The sequence below is a fragment of the Netta rufina genome (assembly GCF_964035555.1).
Source record: "Netta rufina genome assembly, chromosome: Z".
Classification (NCBI taxonomy): Eukaryota; Metazoa; Chordata; class Aves; order Anseriformes; family Anatidae; genus Netta; species Netta rufina.
The window spans coordinates 33,000,184-33,020,699 of NC_140126.1; the positions used below are offsets into that span (position 1 = coordinate 33,000,184).

General features: G+C 42.0%; 1 protein-coding gene across 1 annotated transcript in view; it reads right to left on the reverse strand.

The window, feature by feature from the left end:
- The window catches only part of MLLT3 (MLLT3 super elongation complex subunit), a gene marked incomplete at its 3' end in the record, with an annotated part of 138,199 nt that extends 118,085 nt beyond the window's left edge, over positions 1–20,114 (reverse strand). The window contains exon 1 of the mRNA XM_084305161.1: positions 19,721–20,114. Within this exon, the coding sequence (XP_084161287.1) occupies positions 19,721–20,093 (373 nt within the window). The 5' untranslated portion in view covers positions 20,094–20,114. The remainder of the gene's footprint in view (positions 1–19,720) is intronic.
- Positions 20,115–20,516: the final 402 nt, after the last annotated feature.

Genomic DNA, 20,516 nt, shown 5'->3' on the forward strand with positions numbered 1-20,516 from the left:
TTAAATTTGCTGTTGGAAGAGGGTTTTTTCCAAAATAATCTCCAGATATTAAAGTACTTAAACCGCTGTGCACTACAGTTCACAACCTCAGTAAAGGTAAGTCAGGCTCCCATTTTAGAGAAGCTTATATATCAGAAAGCAGGATTAGTTACATAGACCCCAGGAGCAACTTGCTTAACAATGACCCCTACGTAAAATTAGTGTTAGTGACAACACACACAGATGTTTACAGGCTTGACCTTTTTCCAAACTAAATCAGGTATTCCCTCCCCCCCCAAACATGAAGCTTTTAAAGTGAGGAAGAAAAAAAAAACTATAAAAAAAAATGAAATAACATCTATCCGGAACAACAGAAAAAGGGGGGTAAAAGAAGAATCTACTTGACAAAGTCACAACATAAAATGAAAATTACAATTCTTTAAAAAAAACTAATTAGCATACCCTCATGATATTTATCTTAAATTTGCTTAAGATAAGTGAATTTACACCACTTGACTTTGCCATGGAATGGTTCCAACCTCCCTGCTTTGTCCTAGGCACAGACTGTTTATGTCAGAATTAGGTCAAGTTTTTTCAGCAAGATATGGCCTAAGTAGCCACTGGTTGGATCAAATCATGGAAATCTCCATTTTAGCTTTTCATTAATTGGGTTTTGAGTGATGGTTTTTGTTTGTTTGTTTTTTAAACCTTTTCCCCTTTAGGGTTTCAAGTCTGTAAAGTTTTGCATAAGCTTCTCTCCCCCTGACAAATCGGAACACCCCTGGAGAACCAGGTTCACAGGAATGGCAACACTTGCAGGCAAGCACAGTAGCTTCTGCATTTTCCATATGCTCCTAATGCAGAGCTGCACCTGTAGATCCACCTGTCCTTACACAGTTAATTCTACTAACTTCACTTAGCTTAGAAGAAGGAAATGTACGAGCCCTAAAACTCCAGTCTCCCTCCTCTGATGAGTCTGCTCATTGCTTTTCCACACACCTTCCCTGGACACTTGGCTGTTGACAACTAGACAGAGCAAACCTTCCTTCTAGAGAATGAAGAGGGAAATAACAGAAAGCCCCAAGCATTTACTTACATGAACGTCTATAAAAACCCTCTTCAATTTTCTTATTTTAATAAGAAAATAATCTTATATAATAAAATTAATATTAATAATAATCTTATATTGGTCTTAATAATCTTATTTTGGTCAATTCCAAAAGGCAGCAAACATCTGCTAAAAGCATTTAAAATGCAAAAACTGACAGGTTAACATGTGCTATCCTATTCATACCGCCCATGGTTTGGGCAGCCAAGATCCATGCATTCTCCTGTTAACCTGCCTGAGACCCTGGTGAGGGGGTTCAGCTGTATCAAACGCTGCACGTATTTATTTTCAGAACAGTCCAACTGATTTATTTCCAGCAGTAACCTATGAAGAAAAGGAATAACTTAACATAGGCTTCCTGAAAAATTGTCAGATTTTTTTTTCTGGTGCTATTCACATCCTTGTAGATGCAAGCCAGCTGACAAAGCCTGAGCAAGAGATTTTCAGACACACGATTTAAAAAGCCCCTAACTCACCTGAATCGAACTCCTCTGCATTTCATACATGCACACTGACCCTATCCTGATTTCGCCACACCTCTTCATGGCTCAACTCTGTCATGATATCACTCATTACTGTCTTTCGGACACCTGTAGCCCGTGAGCAAACCAAAAGAGAAGGCAGCAGATAATTTTACCTGTTAAAATGCTTACAGAAGGTAACAGCTAGCCTTACAGAACACAAAGCTGCTCCAACACTTGTACATGCTCTCTGCAACAGAAAGTCAAGATTTTTTTCCTGTTGCTAGTCAGGCAACCAAACTGCAAATGTGTCATCTATAAGACAACAAGCAAAAACCACGAGGCCACATCTTTCTGTGGAGAAAAAAAAAAAGATTCTGTGAGCATAAAGTCATGCATTCTGAGGCAGGCAGAAACACAGGAAAGGCTTTTGGACTAGTAGACACAGAAGCATATATAGTAATCAGCTACTGCTCTGCATTTTGGCAGGAAGATTTAGCTTTTGCCAAGCAATTGGCAAGAGTCCTTAGCTTTGCGTGAAGCAACAGTGTTTGCAGTCCTCTAGCACATCCAAGTCCTACCACTGCCAGCAACATAAAAAACACCCTATGATTCCTTACAACATTGCTCCTTGGCTCGCGTATTATGGAAGAGTCATTAGATGTGTCTGATGTGGTGTAACAAGTGCTGGAAGCAGCACTAGAAGCAATACACTAACGTCCTGCAGATTCGGGACCAACAAATTTGTTTTACTTTCTTGGATCTGGAAAATGATAATCTGCAGTAGAAGCAAGCAACGCAGTCTGAGAAATCTATTTCTTTAAACAAAGACTTTACAGCAACAAAGAACCTCTCAACTTCAGATAGGTACCAAACACAGGCTGTTTGTATGAGGTAAGAAGCAATAAATTAGCAGTAAAAACATTCATTACTAGAAATAACAAGGTTATATTGCTTTTATGAAGTCAGGACTGTTTCTAACCTATGAATTTCTACAGAAAAAATGATCAGCTCATTCAACTTCAGTATGGATCAATTCTCTCATACAGACTGTTGTCACTTTGGTATATTGCTGCCACAGCTATGAGAAGCAGCTTGAGTCATTGCTCGCCTCTTTATCCTAAGAGACCAATATTTAAAGAAAAAATTTGGAGTCATAGAATAGAAGAGAATCAGAATATCCCAAGCTGAAAGGGACCCATAAGGATCACTGAATTCAACTCCTGGCTCCACCCAGGACCACCCAACAATCAGACCTTGTGTCTGAGAGCGTCCAAAGGCTTCCTGAACTCCAGCAGCTCAGTGCTGTGACCACTGCCCTGGGGAGCCTGTCCCAGTGCCCGACCACCCTCTGGGTGCAGACCCTTTCCCTAACCCCCAGCTTGACCCTCCCCTGTCCCAGCTCCATGCCATTCCCTCGGGTCCAACACTTTGTATCCAGTTAAACTTACCACACACAGTCCAAATCAAAAGGTGTAGTCAGATTTTAATTACAGTCTATCTTCTGCCAAAATGTGGTATGTGACTACCTAATTCTGAGCCTGTAGCAGTGGCAATTCTCTGACTTGGGCAGGCAGAGTTCAGCTCCCACATCACTGGCTGACTGCAGCATAATCTGTGTCACTGTTAAGTGATTCAGCTGATGAACACTGCTATCAGAGTGCCACTGTGCCAAGTGCAGTCTCTTAAAAACAGCGCACCAATGTAAGAAGCTTATCTTCAAGTATCACTTGTCACTGCTAATCCTCATCTCTTGCATCGGAGAGTTTTGTCTCTGGAGACAGAAAATGAAATGCGTGCTCATTTTGATTAAACGCTGTACAGGAAAAAGACATGACCACACCACTTATCCTTTACCCCTGCAAATACCAAACACCAGAGAAATAGTCTGATTGATTTATTTGGTGATATGAGATTAACAATTACGAAAACAGTGAAACAGTTCAAATACCCTGATACAAAAACAAACCAATAAAAACTAAAGCAAAAAAAAAAAAAAAAAAAAAGAAAAGGGAAAGAAATCAAGGACGTACTTGGAACATAAGCAGCAGAAAGAGTCTCATGGATATTACAGATAGATAGAAAAGCAAATCCTGGCTTTGGAGCGACCACTGCAGACAATTTCTCTTTAAACCCCTCAATTCATTGGGCAGCAAAGTTTACCAGAATAGTATCTCATACCTTGCACACTACTAACCTTATGGTCATTCAAAAAAAAAAAAAAAATCATGGTTCTTTGGAATTGTATAAATCCTAGAAATACAAGGTAGATCTCCTCTTACGAGCCTTCCTTACCCACTGAGTGAACACAATAGGCCAGTTTCAGGGAAACAACAGGGAAATAATGGGAAAGACAGGAAATCAATGAAAAAAGCTTTCTAAAATATCACATCTTCCTTTTCAAGTGAAAAGCAAAGCATTCCATTAACTTTACCTATAATACTTTTGCATAGATCTTATAGATAACCTTCTTTAAGATACAGTGCAAACTTTCCCCAAGCTCTGCAATTTCTTTCGGACCTTAACATTAATACTGCAGTGTTCTTCATGTCCCAGATCTGCAAGATGTACAACTGACAGAATTCACTACGAGTAAGTACAGTTTTACAGCGAGTTAAAGACCCCTGTACAGAGCCACAAGTTTCAAAACCAAGACCACAATACAACTGTGGTGTCAACGCTATACTTAAGTATTTAAGAAATCTGAGGATGCGTTTCGTTTTCTTTTAAATGCGGTATCTCACCTCATCTGACTGAGAACTGCCACTGAAAGAAGTCATCCTATGTTTTCTCCCACCTCTCAGCCATGCCTCTCCTGTTTGCACTGGACGGCTCTGTAGCTCTACAATCACTTCAGCTCATGGACCCAACAGAAAACATCTCGTACAGAGTTTGGAGTCAGAAGCAGTAGAAAAGGCCTGGAAGTTGTTTTCTGTTGAATAAGGGGTCTGGGCCCAGCTCACACCACTGTCACATGGAAAACCATGGCATCCCACAGACATGAGACAAGCACAGCCATCCAGTTTGGCAGCAGGCTGCATGCAGATCTAAGGCATACCACAAAACTACACTATTAAAAAGTTGTTTGTTCTTTGTATGAATCCCATAATTGTACTCAGCAGAGCCCTAAGAACAAAAATATTTATCTAATAACTGCCGTCCTTGAGAAACAGAAGGTCAAAATATTTAAATAAGGAGGTGCTGAGCTACTCTGGAAGAGCCTACCTTGAGCATTAACTGCAGCACGATAAGATTAGCCATACAGGAATTCAGCATGGTTGATAAGCTCACAAGCTGCAGATCTGCTTTTTACCAAAGATCTTGTCTTATAGATGTTTAAAAAGGAATCATGTTCCTTTTTGCTATAAGCCTTGCACAGAAAACAATGACATGGCAGTAACAGATTAAAAGAGGAGCCATAAACAAGAGGCCTTGTCATGATCTATTGCCATTTCAAGCTTCTCATGCACTCCTAAATTTCAGGATAAAAACAGATGAGCTGCAGATTCTTCCCCTCCTTTTCTTATTAAGCTGTGTTCTTATCTCAACCCATAAATTCTTCCACATTTCTTATCAATTCTCTCCCCCATCCCTCAGCAGGGGACCGATCGAATGAATGGCTGTGCAGTGTTTAGCTGCCTGCTGGGTGGCTGCCACAACACCAGGGTACTCAGTGTAGTCAACAGAGAAGCAAGACAAATACAAGTAAGCTGTCACCGGATGCTTGACACATTGGAAAGCAGCAGAATACTCAAAATCTCCTTTACGGAGACCCAGTGCTTCTTAACCCGTTTTTTCAAAATAAGGTCGCTAACACATCTCCAAGATGTCTTCTCCAGGCACCTGAAAAAGCAACCTACTACAGTTTCAAGCCTGCAAGCCTAACTGCTTAGGCTTGAACGGTACCTGAAGAGCAATTTGGAGTGAGACTTTCAGAAGACAGCAAGGGCATCACGCATGTACTCCCAACTAATCCGATTTTTCCAGACATGACGTCACTTGGACTACCTACTCATGCTCCGTGAACTTATCCTTTTGACTTCTTAGCAATTAAGTCCTTTTTATTCTGTACATCTTCAATGATGTGACCTCATACTAAGGGAGCAAACAAACATATAATTTCACAGTGCAAGTACAGTATTAAATATTCTTGAAGTAGACAGGGTCCTTGTTGACTCTGCTCCAATAAAAAGTTTCCTAAACTGTTTCCTTTTTGTTCCTTTGAGAAAACAGAGGCACAGTTTCCATTTACAGCTTAGTTCCTGTTTCCAAAATACCCCCTTTAACTTTTTTTTTTTTATGGTGGATATAAATGGCACCAAACTGTCAAATCACAGCTATTTTCTGTGCTACCTATACAAATAGGTCTGATTTCTGGCAAGCCATAAAACAATTATGGCTGAATTCCTGTAGCCCTTTGATATCCCAGCTTGCCTGCAGGGCTTCAAAGCCATCTTGGGGCAATACTAAAATCTAACTTCAAAAAGACAGAGGGCAGATAAAACATTTAAACTCCTTGGCATTCTAACAGGAACACACCAAAATCTTAACAATAGGATAATTATATTTGAAAGGAAAGTTGCCTGAATTCTCTTGTGCCCCAGCAAAGGAAATCCATATACCACGTAATTTTTGTAAGCTTTGCATCACCTTGATCAGTTTAAAACTGCTGGTTGGATTTATAGAGAAAAGTTCTCTGCTTTACTCAAGTAGCATCCCTTGTTGCTATTTAATAGGACCTGAACTGTAAACCATCTGCTTCAGTATATAAATACCAGTCAGAGTTGATTATTCCTTTAATCCAACCAAGAAAGCCATTACTAGTTTGCTCATATCAATATATTAAGCTGACTTAAAGCAAACATAGAGAACAGACAATACACTTCAACAGTTCACATTAACACTATGTTACTGAAAGCAGAGACACAAGCAGCTGGAAAAAGCAGAGGGCAAAGAACGAACGCATATTACACCTGCCTCTGAATCTACAAAACTTACTGCAAGTTTGGAAGCCCATTTTCATATTTAAGCAGTCTTCTCACCCATTCTGGTGTGAACATACTTATCACATTTTTTCGCCACACACAATGAATAGGTAGAAAAGTTGCTGCAGAAAGTTAACATCATCCTAACAAAATCCATAATTTTGTTTCTAATCCAAATTTCTAAAAGCAGGCACAATCCTGGTGTTCCCTAGCAAGGGAAAGTATTGTTTCATAAAGTTCTAGTGAAAGCCAAAACAAGAAGAATAACCTTTAGCCCATGCCTTTTCCTGATTTTTGTCCCCAGTACTTTCGTGACACTTCTGAAGAAACACACTTCTCAGGATCATTTAGAGTTTTGCTTAATTTTTATCAAGTCCACTATTTTCAACTTAGTCAAGAAAAGGAGTTGCAAAAGCTTTTACTCATATACCTGGCCATGGTTGGAAGGCATTTTGTACTTACTGTATTCCTAATTTGCAGTTAAGCTGGTGGGCCCCACAATGGCTTTGTGAACACAATTTCTTAGAAAAACAGTTCAAAAACAGTTATTTGAGATTAATACAAAGTAAAACAGGCTGCACAGACTGTTTGAAAGAAAATAACCATGCTGGGAATGCAGGAGGAGGAGAAGAAAGTAAACTGTATCTTCAGCGCCCCATCACATAGCAGTCTTAATTTGTTTCAGTGTTTTTCATACAAAGATACAGATGCCAGATTTGAAAATAATACTATTCAATAAAACAAAAGAGTAATGTGCCAGAAATTTTCAGCAGAGTTTAGATTAAGTTACAGATGCCTGAAGGCGAACACACTGATCTAATCACTGCATTAGGTTTCAAAACACTTATGGTTCAAGTCAGAAGAAAAATAGGCTGTTAAGATTCTAACACTACAATACATATGAACATATTTATAGAGTACATGGTAGCTATATAGCTAAATCTTAATATTTACATACTAAAAGCGTAATTAAGATGATGTACGAAACTCAGATTTTGATCAAGAAGTACCTTATCTATGCTTCAGAATAGAACACAGAGGAGGAAACTAAAACCAAAACGTGAAATTTCCAGTTGTCTAGATACAAACCAACAAATTCCCAGATTTAAGCTATTCATAAAAACACAAAACTGAAAACAAAACCTTTTAAACATTCCACCTGAAATGAATAGAGAATTTGGACCATATATTTAAAATGTCAGTCAACAAGTACTTTATTAGTATTCCAACTCCTGTAAAGTTGCAGTTCAGCCATTAACACAGAAATATCCTAAGGAAACATCCCTACAGGCCAGTATTAGTAGACTAGTATAACTAAACTTCTTTTGTTACAAAACCTGCAATATCTGTAGCAGTTGTTTAACTTTGCTTTTACAGTACTAAAAATTCAAGGAAGTAATCTAATGCAGTTCTGCTTCATGGAAACCAGATTGTTTCTATTTAGTTTCCAGGCAAAGGAAAGGATAATGAAAACAAAAATCATTCCACAGTTTATTTGACAACCTCATTTTTGTCACATATTAACTTTTATTCTCATGTACCTTCAATGGAGACATTTAGTTTGTTTGGAAAGAATTCTGTAGGTGAAAATTACACTTTCCAGCACGGGATGACTCAACTTTAACAGAAAAGCCTGAAGTAAATTCCAAAACGATTCACAACTACCATTTTAAGAACACTGTTTAAGTGCAATATCCCACAGATACTTGCAGGTTTCCCAGAACAGGGGCATTTAAACACAGTAGGTGCAGCACATCCTCTCAGCTTGGGCTGTCAGACAGGTACAGCACCCACCCAGCACTGCTGTTCCACGCTGTCGCTATTGTCAGAAGTGTGCACATGTGCGCATTTGTGATGGGTTTCTGAAATTCATCATCCCACTAAAACAGTTTGGTCACTGCTCCTACCAAGTTTGAGCTACCGAACTGCAATAGCCAGATTCACGCGGAACATCTCTGCAACAAGGACCTGCCCCGCATGGGTCCAGCTTAATGACGGATGCCTTAATGACAGATGGGGCAACTCTCATTGTTTCCACCCAGCCAGCAGCAGAGTGCTTAGCAGTGCCTGCAGAAGCCAAGTGATCAGCTATAGCGTTGCCGAGCTACCTTGTTTGATTTATGTTCAGGGGCTGGTCTTTGCGTATTTACACAAGGCTGCGAAAGGCACCCAAAGAACTCGGATGGAATCACTTCACAGTAATATACACGCAAATATCTTGCGGCGTTTCTAACAGTTGGCTGTAGGTAGTTTCCCATATTAAAAGGACATGCATTATGGGGAAGACTTGCTCTAAAGAATAATACAAGCCAGTAACTTGATAAGAAAGAATGTTAGCTTAGTAAACAGAAGTGCTGCTTGTAATAGTGCCACCTCCCCATACGCACATAATGCAGACAAACAAGGTTAATTCCACGAAACAGAATACATTTACATGTTTTAGTTGCCTTTTTTATTAAGCAAGGGACACGCTAAGACCAGCCTTCAAAAGCAAAACAAAACAGTTGTTTATAGACTGAGAAGTCAAACTCCCTAGAGTATCTTGATTGAGTCTTCAGACAACAAGGGTATCCAATTGTACGGCTATAATGCTGCTTCTCTTAACTCAGCTGTAACAAGTTACTGAGCCTATTACACGTTATGGGTAAAATCTTTTGCTGACAAAACATCACAGAAGTGCTCTGCAGAATCAGGATAATACCCGGGCTCAACCGCAAGGCTGAAGAAGAAAAGCCTCCTCAAATATACAGAAGTTGTAGTTTCTGTTTTGGAACGTCTGATAGATACAAGTGGCAACCTTACAAGGTTCAGACTCAGAAAACCACACACTTCAAAAGACGCTTTAGAGGAAAGAGTAATCTACAGGCAAAGAAATAGTAACTTGAGTGCCAATAAGCAATTTTAAAACAGGAATTGTATCAGATGTGAACAGAATTCTGCAGTTAAAAAAGGTGCAACTTTAACAGGAACAGTATCAAAACATATCAAGAGCCCTCACATACTACAGAGCTCATGAGATTTTCTACCTCTAGCATAGTGCAAAAAAATTTCCTTCAGAACTGGCTTTTTAAAGGAAAGGCTAAGCAAAACAGTATGTTTACAAAACACATCTTTTGTCTGAAGTATACGTTTTCCACATATATTACTGGCATCATTGGATTCTGTCTTTATTCCTTGCCATCACTTGTTACTTTCTGAGGTGACGGAAACGTGTCTGGTTTGAGTTTTTGTGCTGTCGTTTATGACCTCAGAGAAGGGTCAGTCAGTGGTACTAGCACAACTGCACACCCACCCTCTGGTCAGTCAGTCGCTCAGCTGAGACAACAACTCGCCTAAGCACTTTCAGCACTCAGGTTTCAAGCATACGAAAGCCCTTCCTCAAAACCCAGGAGCAGGTCTCCCGTGGGGTCACCTGCCAGCAGTGGATGCCCACCTCTTCCTCCTCCTCCTCCTCCTCCTCACTCCCTGCAGCCCCACGCCATGGGACTGGAGCGAGTGCTCGGGCAGGGACAGGCAAAACACCACCGCTGGAGGCTGGGATGCTGGTGAGCCTGCACACGCCGCGCAGATCCCAAACGTGAGCAGCGCCTCCAATGCCTGTGTGGCTTTTGGATCGTAAAAGACATCAGCTAGGTGCTGGCTGAAAAGGGTCGGGTGTTGTATTTGACTACAAAAAATAAAGTGGTGCTTATTGTTGTCTGCTTATTTCCCCAAGTTTACCCTCTCAGAGAGAAAATACTGCATTGTTGGCCTGACAGTATTACAAGAGCATGCTGTTTGTTTTAGAAGTGAAAGCTGTTCAGCTTTAAACATTTATGGATATCTAAAGAAATATTTTGGAATTGTTCTAACAAACTAACTTTCATTAAGATCCCCTTACAGAAACTGGTTTCAGATCTATGTTTCTATCCCATTCATATGGCTCCATGCACTTCAATATATTTTGTCGTTTTTTATTTTCTTTCTTCTATTAACATTAAATCATTTTGAGACACCAAGAATATCCAGAAATGTATCGTGCCCCAAGTCAGGCAAGCAAAAAAACAAACAAACAAACAAACAAAAACCAACACCACACCACAGAAAACCATAAAAAAAAAAAAATCAGGACATGTGCATCTCTGTATTTAGAAAGCACATGGAATTTCAAACTCAATCCACTTCTCCAGCTTTGCAGTAAAACACAGTATCAGTGCTGTGATCGCTCACAAACAGCCACTCTGCAGTTTCACAGCATACTTCAGCAAAATACCCACCTGTAGCTTATATTATGTAAGATAAATTGTGCAAAGATTATTTTTTTTAATCTTTGTTATTGTTAATTATTGGCCCCAGTATTGAATTTCAGGACTAATTTGAATGCTATTTGCCTGCTTAAAAGGAGAATAGTTACTAATCAAAATTCCTCAAGAAGACTTTTGCCCTCCTGAGTTACCACAAGAGCTTTTAGACCTGCCCTATTTCCCTCACAGGATGAAGAGCTCAATGACTGCTGGCTTCCAGCCCATGATATCAAGTAGTTCTGTCTTAACTAAATCTCAACATCATTCCTTTCTGGATTATTTGCCCTTTAAAGTTAGCACATGAGAAGTAAAACAACACCTCCCTGTAAATAAACACAGGAAGTCCTTGATTTTCCTTACGAGTCTAGAAATAGAGAACACCTTGTCTGTCAACCCTTGTTTCAAGTGGCATGCGATATTCATATTACTTCTGTCCAGAGTGGGCAAAATAATATGCAGCTCATTGAGTTGGGTGGAGTTTTTCCTCTATAAGCTTCAGAAAAGCAGTCACAAATAGTAAGTTTAGACATACAACAAGCTGCTCAGTATCCTAACAATCAGCAAATTTAATCCACCCCATATTTCTCAGTTCAGTTCTGCTTCTTTTTAACGTGTAATAGTGTAGCTTGCACTGTAACCTCTGTTATCACAACCACCTGAAGACCTACCTTGGTGTTTACACCAAGAAAACACCTATCTTGGCATTTAACTTCAAGAGCAAAGTTCCACACAACAAATGCACACATCCTACTGTACCGACACGTTTGCTTATATGAAATTACACGTGGCATGCTTAAGCCATAAGCAGGCAATTCGCACGGACCAACCACTCAGACCAGGTCCTAGCCTGAAAGCAGCAGCACACAACCCACCACCGGTGTGACGCTGCAGCAGACGAGGTGTCGAAGCAGAGCTCCTCCAGCAGCACAAGAGGCAGGCCTGTGCTCCTCTGAGGGGACCACCTGCCCACCCAGGAGCCCTCAGCAAGACCCAGAGCACGATGTCCCCTCTGCTGGCAAGCATCAGAGGCATGTCAGCATCCGTACCCTGTGCATGGGAGCACCATCACAAGGCGGCTGATGAAAGAAGCTCTTCCCATGACTGGCTGCCTGGCAGCAGAGACTTGTCCACTAACACTTAAAAAACAAAACAAAGAAAAAGACAAAAAGCAGCCTGGAAAGAAGCTTTTTTTCTTTTAAAATAGGTACTAGGAAATAGGTTTTACCTCGCAATAAACATTTTTAAATTATTTTCTAAACTGCAGAATTAATATTTTAGCTGTATCCTTTAATGGTAGGCAGTATAAGACATTTCATTAAAAAAAAAAAAAAAAAAACTTCACACAAAGACTTAAGTACAAATATTTTAAATACCACTCTGTTCTTCCTCCCTTTTATGTATGAGAAAGCACAGCAAAAAGCCAACAGAAATGCAAAAAAAAGAAAAAAAACATTTTCCATTAGAAGCCAAGTGGCTTGCGACAGGATGAGGAAGCATAATTTTCAGACAAACGTACAGAAGTGCTAGAATTTGATTGTCACTTTGTTCTCATGTGCCCATCAATCACTGCAAAATGATCCCACATGAGCTAAACTCCGCTGTTTCAAACATACTGGTGACCAGCATAGCAATCTCACAAAAATGAATGCCGTCAAACTGCAGCAGCCTGCAGACCAGATTAAGCCTTTGTAAATTAGCCTGTTTAGCTATCACAGGCGTTATCAATAGGCTCTGCCAGGTTGCAGCTATCAAGTTTTAAGTCTTCTCCACAGGTTCCAACACAAAGGACAGAACAACACTCCAGCATTTCGTTCCAAAGCCTAAACCAAAAAACAACAAAAAAACAAACCCCTCCAATCTCACCGCATGTCAACGTGATAATAACAGCCTTCGTACCTTGAACAACATCACCAAAAGTAACATGAACTAAATTAACAAAATCTTACAGATTATATCTGGAGTTCCTATCACCTAATCTATAATAGTAAATAGATACATAGGAAAATCTTTAAGACACCTATTTTTTTCTAAAGATAAAAACTGTTGCTACCTTTTTTACTGCTATACAAACAACAAACTGAGCTGTTTTCATTTTCTCACATAAATTTTATAACTGTCTACTGATTTAAAAATGCTGAGATCTTCCCCCTCATTTTACAAAAGAAGCAACAGAATTTATCTCATGCACAACAACCTGGTTCTCCACACTTCTTTCAAATGACTACTGCTCTACAGCTACCCAATTCCTTCTGTATGATGACCCTGAAACTGTACTTCGTCTCCTACCTTTTTAACATCTGGAAGATTTAGTTACAGAATTAATACTGTAGCTTCAGGAAACCCTAACCACAACTTCTTAAAACTAAAAATACCATGAATACCATTTCATTGTTAATAAAGTTAACTTGACATGAGATAAATGCTGTATGCCTTTACTAGTAACCTAGGCTCATTTTTAACAACTGTGAAATGAGAATCCGAGCTGACAAATCAGTATTCTCCCTTGTAGAAACATGCTGTATGGGAACACAAAAAAAAAAAAAAAAGAAAAAGAATCCAGCAGGAACTACACATCCCATGGAGGAGAACGATAATAAATGCAAAACACATAGTTATCCACAATTAACAACATGCAAGTAATCTTTTAAAGCGTAACTTAGTGATGCTGGATGATGTAGCAGCCTTGTTAGTCATGTGTCCTGTTACACTGAGGTACTACAGACTGTACAATCACTGAGTACCTTTAGCAGGGATAAGAACCCATTGTCACACTTCCATCTTAAACTTCATTTACATTGAATGCAATGCATTTCATCCCAGACAGCAAACCAATTCTGTTAAGGACTGACAAATATACGCAGTAGGTTTTAAACTAGTATTACTTAAATGATGCAAAAATATATGGAACAGAGCTGTATACTCATAAAACAGATGTATGCTGCCCAAGTCCTTATTACACTTTGACTTCGAAATAAAGTGTCATCTTCAAACTTGATCACGTTTAGAGACATACCAGAGAAGTGAAATTTCTTAGAAAAAGGTTTAGAAAAAGGTTCTTTAGAAAAAGGTTTTCCTCTACCAGTAGCATCTTATTTTCAGAGCTGCCAGCATTTACTGACAGCACTCACGTAATGATGAAACTTGATAGCTTCACTATATCCAACCTCTTCTCAGTCTCTGAGAAAGAGCAGTGAGAAATGCCCTTGTGATTTACACTGGGCTGAATTAGAAACTGCATTTGAAAACACCTCATATTCTCACGGCTCTTCAGCTGCTTATTAAAGGAGTAGCAACGTTATATCTCTAGAGTTCTTGTTAAACAAACAAAACTGCCCACTAGACATCCCAAGTTCTATCTGGCTGCAACTGGATTCCACTGACAAGCAAATCCACAGCCCATAACAACATCTTCACAAATTAAATCAGCAATGCCTGCCCTAAAGTTGCAGTATTGAACCTGATACTCTTGAACACTGTATCTCTAAGACTGATAGAAAAAGAAATTCCTACGTAGCCTACCCCTCCAGGTGTGATAGATTTGGAAAAAAAAAATGAAGTTAATTGTAGCTCTCTTCTTCCTAAGTTCTTAGAAGTGCAGCTAAATACCCTACTAAAATATCCAACAGAAAACTGTTTTCTGACAATCAGAAGTAGACTGTCAGTAATCTACTGACAGTCAGTAGACTGACCATCTACTTAAAGGAAAACTCAAGTTGTACACTAAATAAGAAGATGGCTGCTGGTCTCTATCCTCACACCTCTCTATTTACTAAAACTGATAGAAAGCTAAGCCTCTCATTGACTTTAAATGGGGCAGGGCATGGCTACTATCTTTTCATACTTCATATTAAAAAAGAAGATGATCACCAAAAGAATAAAAAATTAAGTGAGAAACATGAGAAAGATAATATGGACAGGCCATTTTCTCCCAACTTTTACAAGACAAAACACGAACTACTAAAAGCAGCTTTTGCATTATGGTCAACAAATTAATAATAGGTCTACAAACAGAGGGAAAGATCAAGGATCCTCTTTGCATTTCTTCCATACATCCTAATACAGTGAAATATATTGAAAAGAAAATTTAAAAACAAAACCACTATATAGTCAGGGGGAAATGGATCAGTATTTTCTAATTAAAGCTAAATCTAAGGTACTTTATTGATTTCCTTAGCCAGCATATTTTCAATAAATACTTTCAGGGAGCTTCATGAAGCATTTTTAAAGCTGTAAGATGGGACACTACAGACTGTTTAAAATACATCATTGGATGTACTTTCACAAAAGGAATAAGCTGTCACTAAACTAAAATTGTCTCACTTTAAACATTCTTTTTAAGTAGCAAAACAAAACATCTCCATGGAGTAGCTTCATTACATCCTGACAACGTACAACCTGTCCATTACAAGTCCAGTGACTGATACAGCTAACACTGTACAACAAATCCAGGTGTGTAGGAGCAGAATTTGACTCTCACTTTTGATTTTCCAGGTAGTATACACAGAAAAGAAAGCCATGAGTCTTTTCCCCTTATTCCACATTGAAAAGAAGTCTCCCCTTCATAAAAAAATAATTCTGCATACTAAATTAGGGTTTATCTACAGATACATTTTCTCAAGAAGTCCTTATAAACACACTGAAGGATGCTTTTTACAAAGTTTCCACTCTACAGCTGCATTCCTGTACACCAAGGATGTCAGAGACACAAGCGTGTACCACCCTGTACCACGAGATGCCAGAGATTAAGTCTGCTTGCGGGTTTGCAGGGCAGCCACTTCCATGAGGAAAAATGCATGCATTCTGCCATCTGTTGATACCATGCTTCCCCTTCCAGAAGATTCACGTCTTGCCACCCACCCCACAAAGTACCGTGGTCTTTAGAACAAAATCACCTTAAAAAAAATTAACAAACAACAATAAAATGCAGAAAGACTGCGTCTTTCAGAGTTTCTTCCTCCTCGCTGTAACTCCTAGAAAATGACAGATTGAGGAGAGGAGAGTTCCTAATTCTCATAAGGAAGATTTTTCAGAAAAACTGCCTAGTTGAACTGCGGGAACAAAACTGGAAAAGCTATCATGGGAGAAGGGAAAGACTGTTTTTATTGGAAAGCAATCATTGGCACTTCCTACAGTTGCTAAATCTATTATGAAGTGTTATGGTCCACCAAAGTTTCATTTTGCACTAGCAGACAACCCTTAGAAAAAAGGAATGGTACTGGAAATGTGGATTTTCTAAATAACATTACAGTTTGGTCCAGCAGTGTAACAAGCAGCTCCACTTGCCTCACTTAGTTCAAGAAGTTTTAGTGATGTACAACACATGATATGACAACGTGAGGCAGTAACCATTGTTCCCCTCAAGTCCATGGGGAAAAGCAACACCTTCCCTTCCGCTTTTCAAGTTACAACTTCCTGCTCTCCAAACCTGCACTTTTATATTAAGTTATTTGCACAGAAATATTAGTCCACCCCTTTTTAATAAGGAAAAAAAAAAATAATGAATTTGTCAAAATGCACCACCAATTAGCAGAAACTTAACCACAGCCACACCAGCTGCAATGCAGTCTCCAATAATCACTTAAAATGAGCCGCTGGAGGATATCAAGGGATGTGTTCCCTTACTCGACCGAAATGCTGCGAGGCAAATAGCAAGCTAGGCTGTTGCTACAGAGCATCAGCAATCATAAGAGGAATAAAGTTTTTCTAAACCACTTAGCATCTTCAGAAATAAGAAGATACATTGTCATAAAGAGCAACAGCTCCTCTCTTGGAGGCAGTTCACTGGTTATGCAGTGGACAAAAACGAACCATAACCCAGTGGCAAATCCTGTTCCATGGGTGTGCTTTCATGCTGTACTCCTGTACACAGCACAGCTTCCTTCACACAACTGGAAAAAGGTAGCGCAACATATGATTTGAAATAAAGCTAGAAACCTAGTAATTTTCCATGCCTTCTGTTAACCAATTTACTTAAGCATCATGAAACAGGCTGAACTTGAAAACTCTTTTTTGGTTCATTGTTTGTTGTGTTTGGTTTTTTTTTGGTGACTGCATGATCTTAGAGAGCTTTTGCCTTGCAAAACTCTGCTCCAGAATGGGGCCTGGGTACGATATACTTTCTTTATTCTGACAAGTAGTCCTGCAGTCCCCCCAGTGAAGCCACTCATGGAAGTCAGATGGCAGAAGCAAGCCATTAGATGTGACAAAGTGCAGGGAACCATGGAGAATGGCTGTATGCTCTTTTGTGCAAGGACAAACTGGAGCACTTGGTCATCATAAGGCAAACAACAGAAAACAAAATTGCTGCCAAGCTCAAGTTTTTAAGGTGAGATAGTGAAGGAGGCTCGTTCATTAAGTGGCTGTAGATAATACACACTCCGTTCCCCACCAGTCACCATCACCTTCCCATCTTGACTGGGCACACAAATCAGCCTGTTCCGCACTGTGGAAACTCAAATGCTGTTCCCAGCTACATTCCCACCTTAAAAATAATGGAACTTCAGTGTATAGGACCCTGCCTGCCCTGCAGCAGCTATTAGAAGAACAAACACAGGGACACACCTTTGTTTGCAAACTTACCTCCAACCTCCACTATTTCCAAAATCCCTGGTACAGTCAGAAGAGATAGGCAAAACCAGAGCTGTAGCCAAACCGACATTCACCCAGCTATTCTCATAAACAAGTAAAGCAAGCGCATGGAAAAGCTGCTTCAGAAAATAATTCACTTCCCCTCCCTCGATGTTTGGATGACTATGCCAGCAATAAAGTGAGCTGGTAGCATAAATGCTAGGAGCTAATAAAGCCCATGATAGCCTATTCATTTATTATTCTCAAATTGATCCAAGGGTTTTGCAAACAGACTTAATGAATTAGAACTTTTCCTCACAAGCACACACGTCAGGGCAGCCATTCACAGCACGAATCCAGAGATACACAGATCACTCACCAAGAAGTTCAGTCCTACAGCCAGTCCCTATCCTGACACTTAGCTTTGATTAACATTGTACACCTACGTCTGCTCATGAAAGGGGAGGCTCAGGATTAGTTTGAGAACTTATCAAGTAACTCCAAGTGGCCGGTTATCTTGTAACAAAGCAATAAAGCATGTCGCAACTTCAGGGACAGCGACTGAGAACCAGTACGCAAACACCAACGAGTGGGTACGGCTACCAGCAAGCCTGCTACTCCCACGGAACAGGCAACACTTCCACCGCTACAGCGAAGGCCATCTGAGGTCAGATCAAACGAGCAGCCCCAACTTACAGAGCTAAGAAAACCCAGAATATTTCTGGCAAAGACGTTAACCATATTTGTAAGTTAGAAAAACACACAAGATGTTCCCATTCACAAGGCGCACGTCACCGCCATTCCTCTAAACACATCTGAACACAAGAGAGCGTGCTAGATAACTCAAACACAGCAGCACAATGCTCATCTTTTCCACCGTGATTTCGAGGGCCTGAAGTCCCTCACGCTGCCCCCCAACTCCTCTCTGCTGCAGTTTTAGGGAGGGGGAAGCAAAGCCTAGCAGGGAACAGAGCGCTCACCATCTCGTCCTACGGCAGCCGCTCCCACCGAACAGCCCGTATTCTCCTATGATCCGAGTCATGTGCAATCACAAAATGACAAGTCCCCTCCCGGGCTATATAAGCTGGCATCTTTCCCAGCAGCTGCCACATCGTGAAAAAGATGCACAGAAATAAAACTCCAAAACAAACACTTTAAAACAATGGCTTAAATGACTGCATAACTAGCTTCAGCAGCTGTAGACACAAAGCACTCGCTGGAGCAAACCATGCCATCCTTCACTTGCCGAAGTCCTCATATATTCTTACTAGCGAGATCCACATCGCCCCTAGCAATCACCCCTAGCTCTGGGCTGCAAAGTCATGCTCCCCAGGGCCAGACAGAAACAAGTAGATAAATAAATACAGAGTCGGTGATAAAAGCAGAGTGCTGTAAGCACCCGCTACACAGAGACCAGCCTTCAAAGTATTAAACGTACTTTCTCTCCCCGACTTCAATATAACTATGTTCATTCACTACGTACAGACAATGCCATTGCGCCTATTTGGGCTATGCAGAGCTCAGTTTTTCTTCCAAACTATTTAGACTGACCTGAAGTCACGTTTTTCTGCACAAGAACCAGGGAAATAGGAAAGAAAGGAAGGCTCCACGGTGCATCTGGGCAACTTAATTCACCGGGAATATCACAGTACTACAAGCCACTGAAAACAGTTTGTGCAACCCCATCCGGCTTTTACACAGACTTTGAAACATATTCGGCTTTACGATGACAAAAGGGAAATAGCAGCTCATGCTCGAGCAGAGGATCTCGGCAGCTGAAGCGCTGCTGCTCTTACAGGGCACTGGTTGAGGCAAGGAAAACGCTCTTGGAGAACCACAGTAACTGATGTAAAAACGCATCAAGAGTCACAGCTCGCCGCCCTTGAACCGAGCCAAAAATTTAAGTTAAAAATCAAGTCAAAGCACGGCTCTACCTCGCCGCAGAGCGGCTTTCCCATCCCAGCGCTGGGAAACGTGCTGCCTCTGCCCCCCGCACGCCCGACTCCTGCCCTGCACCGCTCTGGGCAGCGAGGACCCCGCTCCTGGGCTCTGCGGGCGCTGAAGGTGCCGTGGGGACCCCAGACCCGTGGGGAGCCACCAGGGTGCCCAGCAGGGAGAGGAACCTGCTCACAAAGGAGGCACCCGTCCTCCTCCTTTTGTCTGCACCGCTACCTCCCCGCGGCAACCCGGGCACCGCCGGGGGACCCCAGACAAAAGGCTCCGGGGCACCCCTGGGGGGGGTGCAGACCCCTTTTTGGGGGGAGGGTCTGCGGCTGGTTTGGGGGGCGGCCGAGCCCCCCCCCGGGTGGGCGAGGAGCCCCCGCTTTTGTTCCCTACCTCTCTTGGGGCGGGGGAAGCTCTCGTGCAGGTGGAAGACGACCTTCTCCACGAAGTGCTGGATGTTGCTGTGCTCGGGCCCCCGGACGAACACCATCCAGTCGTGGGTGAAGCCCTCCACCGTCGGCTTCTTCCTCACCTGCGCTCGGTGCCCCAGCTCCAGCTTCACCTGGACGGCGCACTGCGGGGCGGGCGGCGAGCACCCCACGGGGAGAGAGGAAAATAAACAAAACAATAATAATTTAAAATAAATAAATAAATAAATAAATACAGAATAAATACAAAAATAAAGGGGAAACGGCAATAAGCACAGGATAAAAGCACGGGACGGGAACACGCCGGGGCGCGGCGCGGTACTCACCGAGCCGGCCATGCCGGGGCGCCGGCCCCGCCGGGCGCTCGCTCCTGCCCCTGCCCCTGCCCCTGCCCCTGCCCCTGCCCCCGCCGCCGCCCCGCGGCGTCAGCTCATGGGGACGGGGAGCGGCGGGGGCGGCCGCGGCCGGCGGTGGGCATCGTCTGCCTGCCGCCCCGCCCCGCCCCGCCCCGCTGCCGGCCTCCGTCCACCTCCTCCCCGCCCTCCTGCTGCTGCTGCTGCTGCAGCTGCTGCCGCCCCTCCTCGCCCTGCTCCTGCTCCTGCTCCTGCTCCTCCTGCTCCTGCCCCTGCCCCTGCCCCGCCGCCGCCCGCCCCGCTCCGCTCCGCGCCCGCCCCGCTCGCAGCGCTGCCCCCGGCCCCGCCGGTTGGCAGTACGCATGCGCGCCGCGCCGCCCGGCCGGCCGCCGCCGCCGCCACACCGAC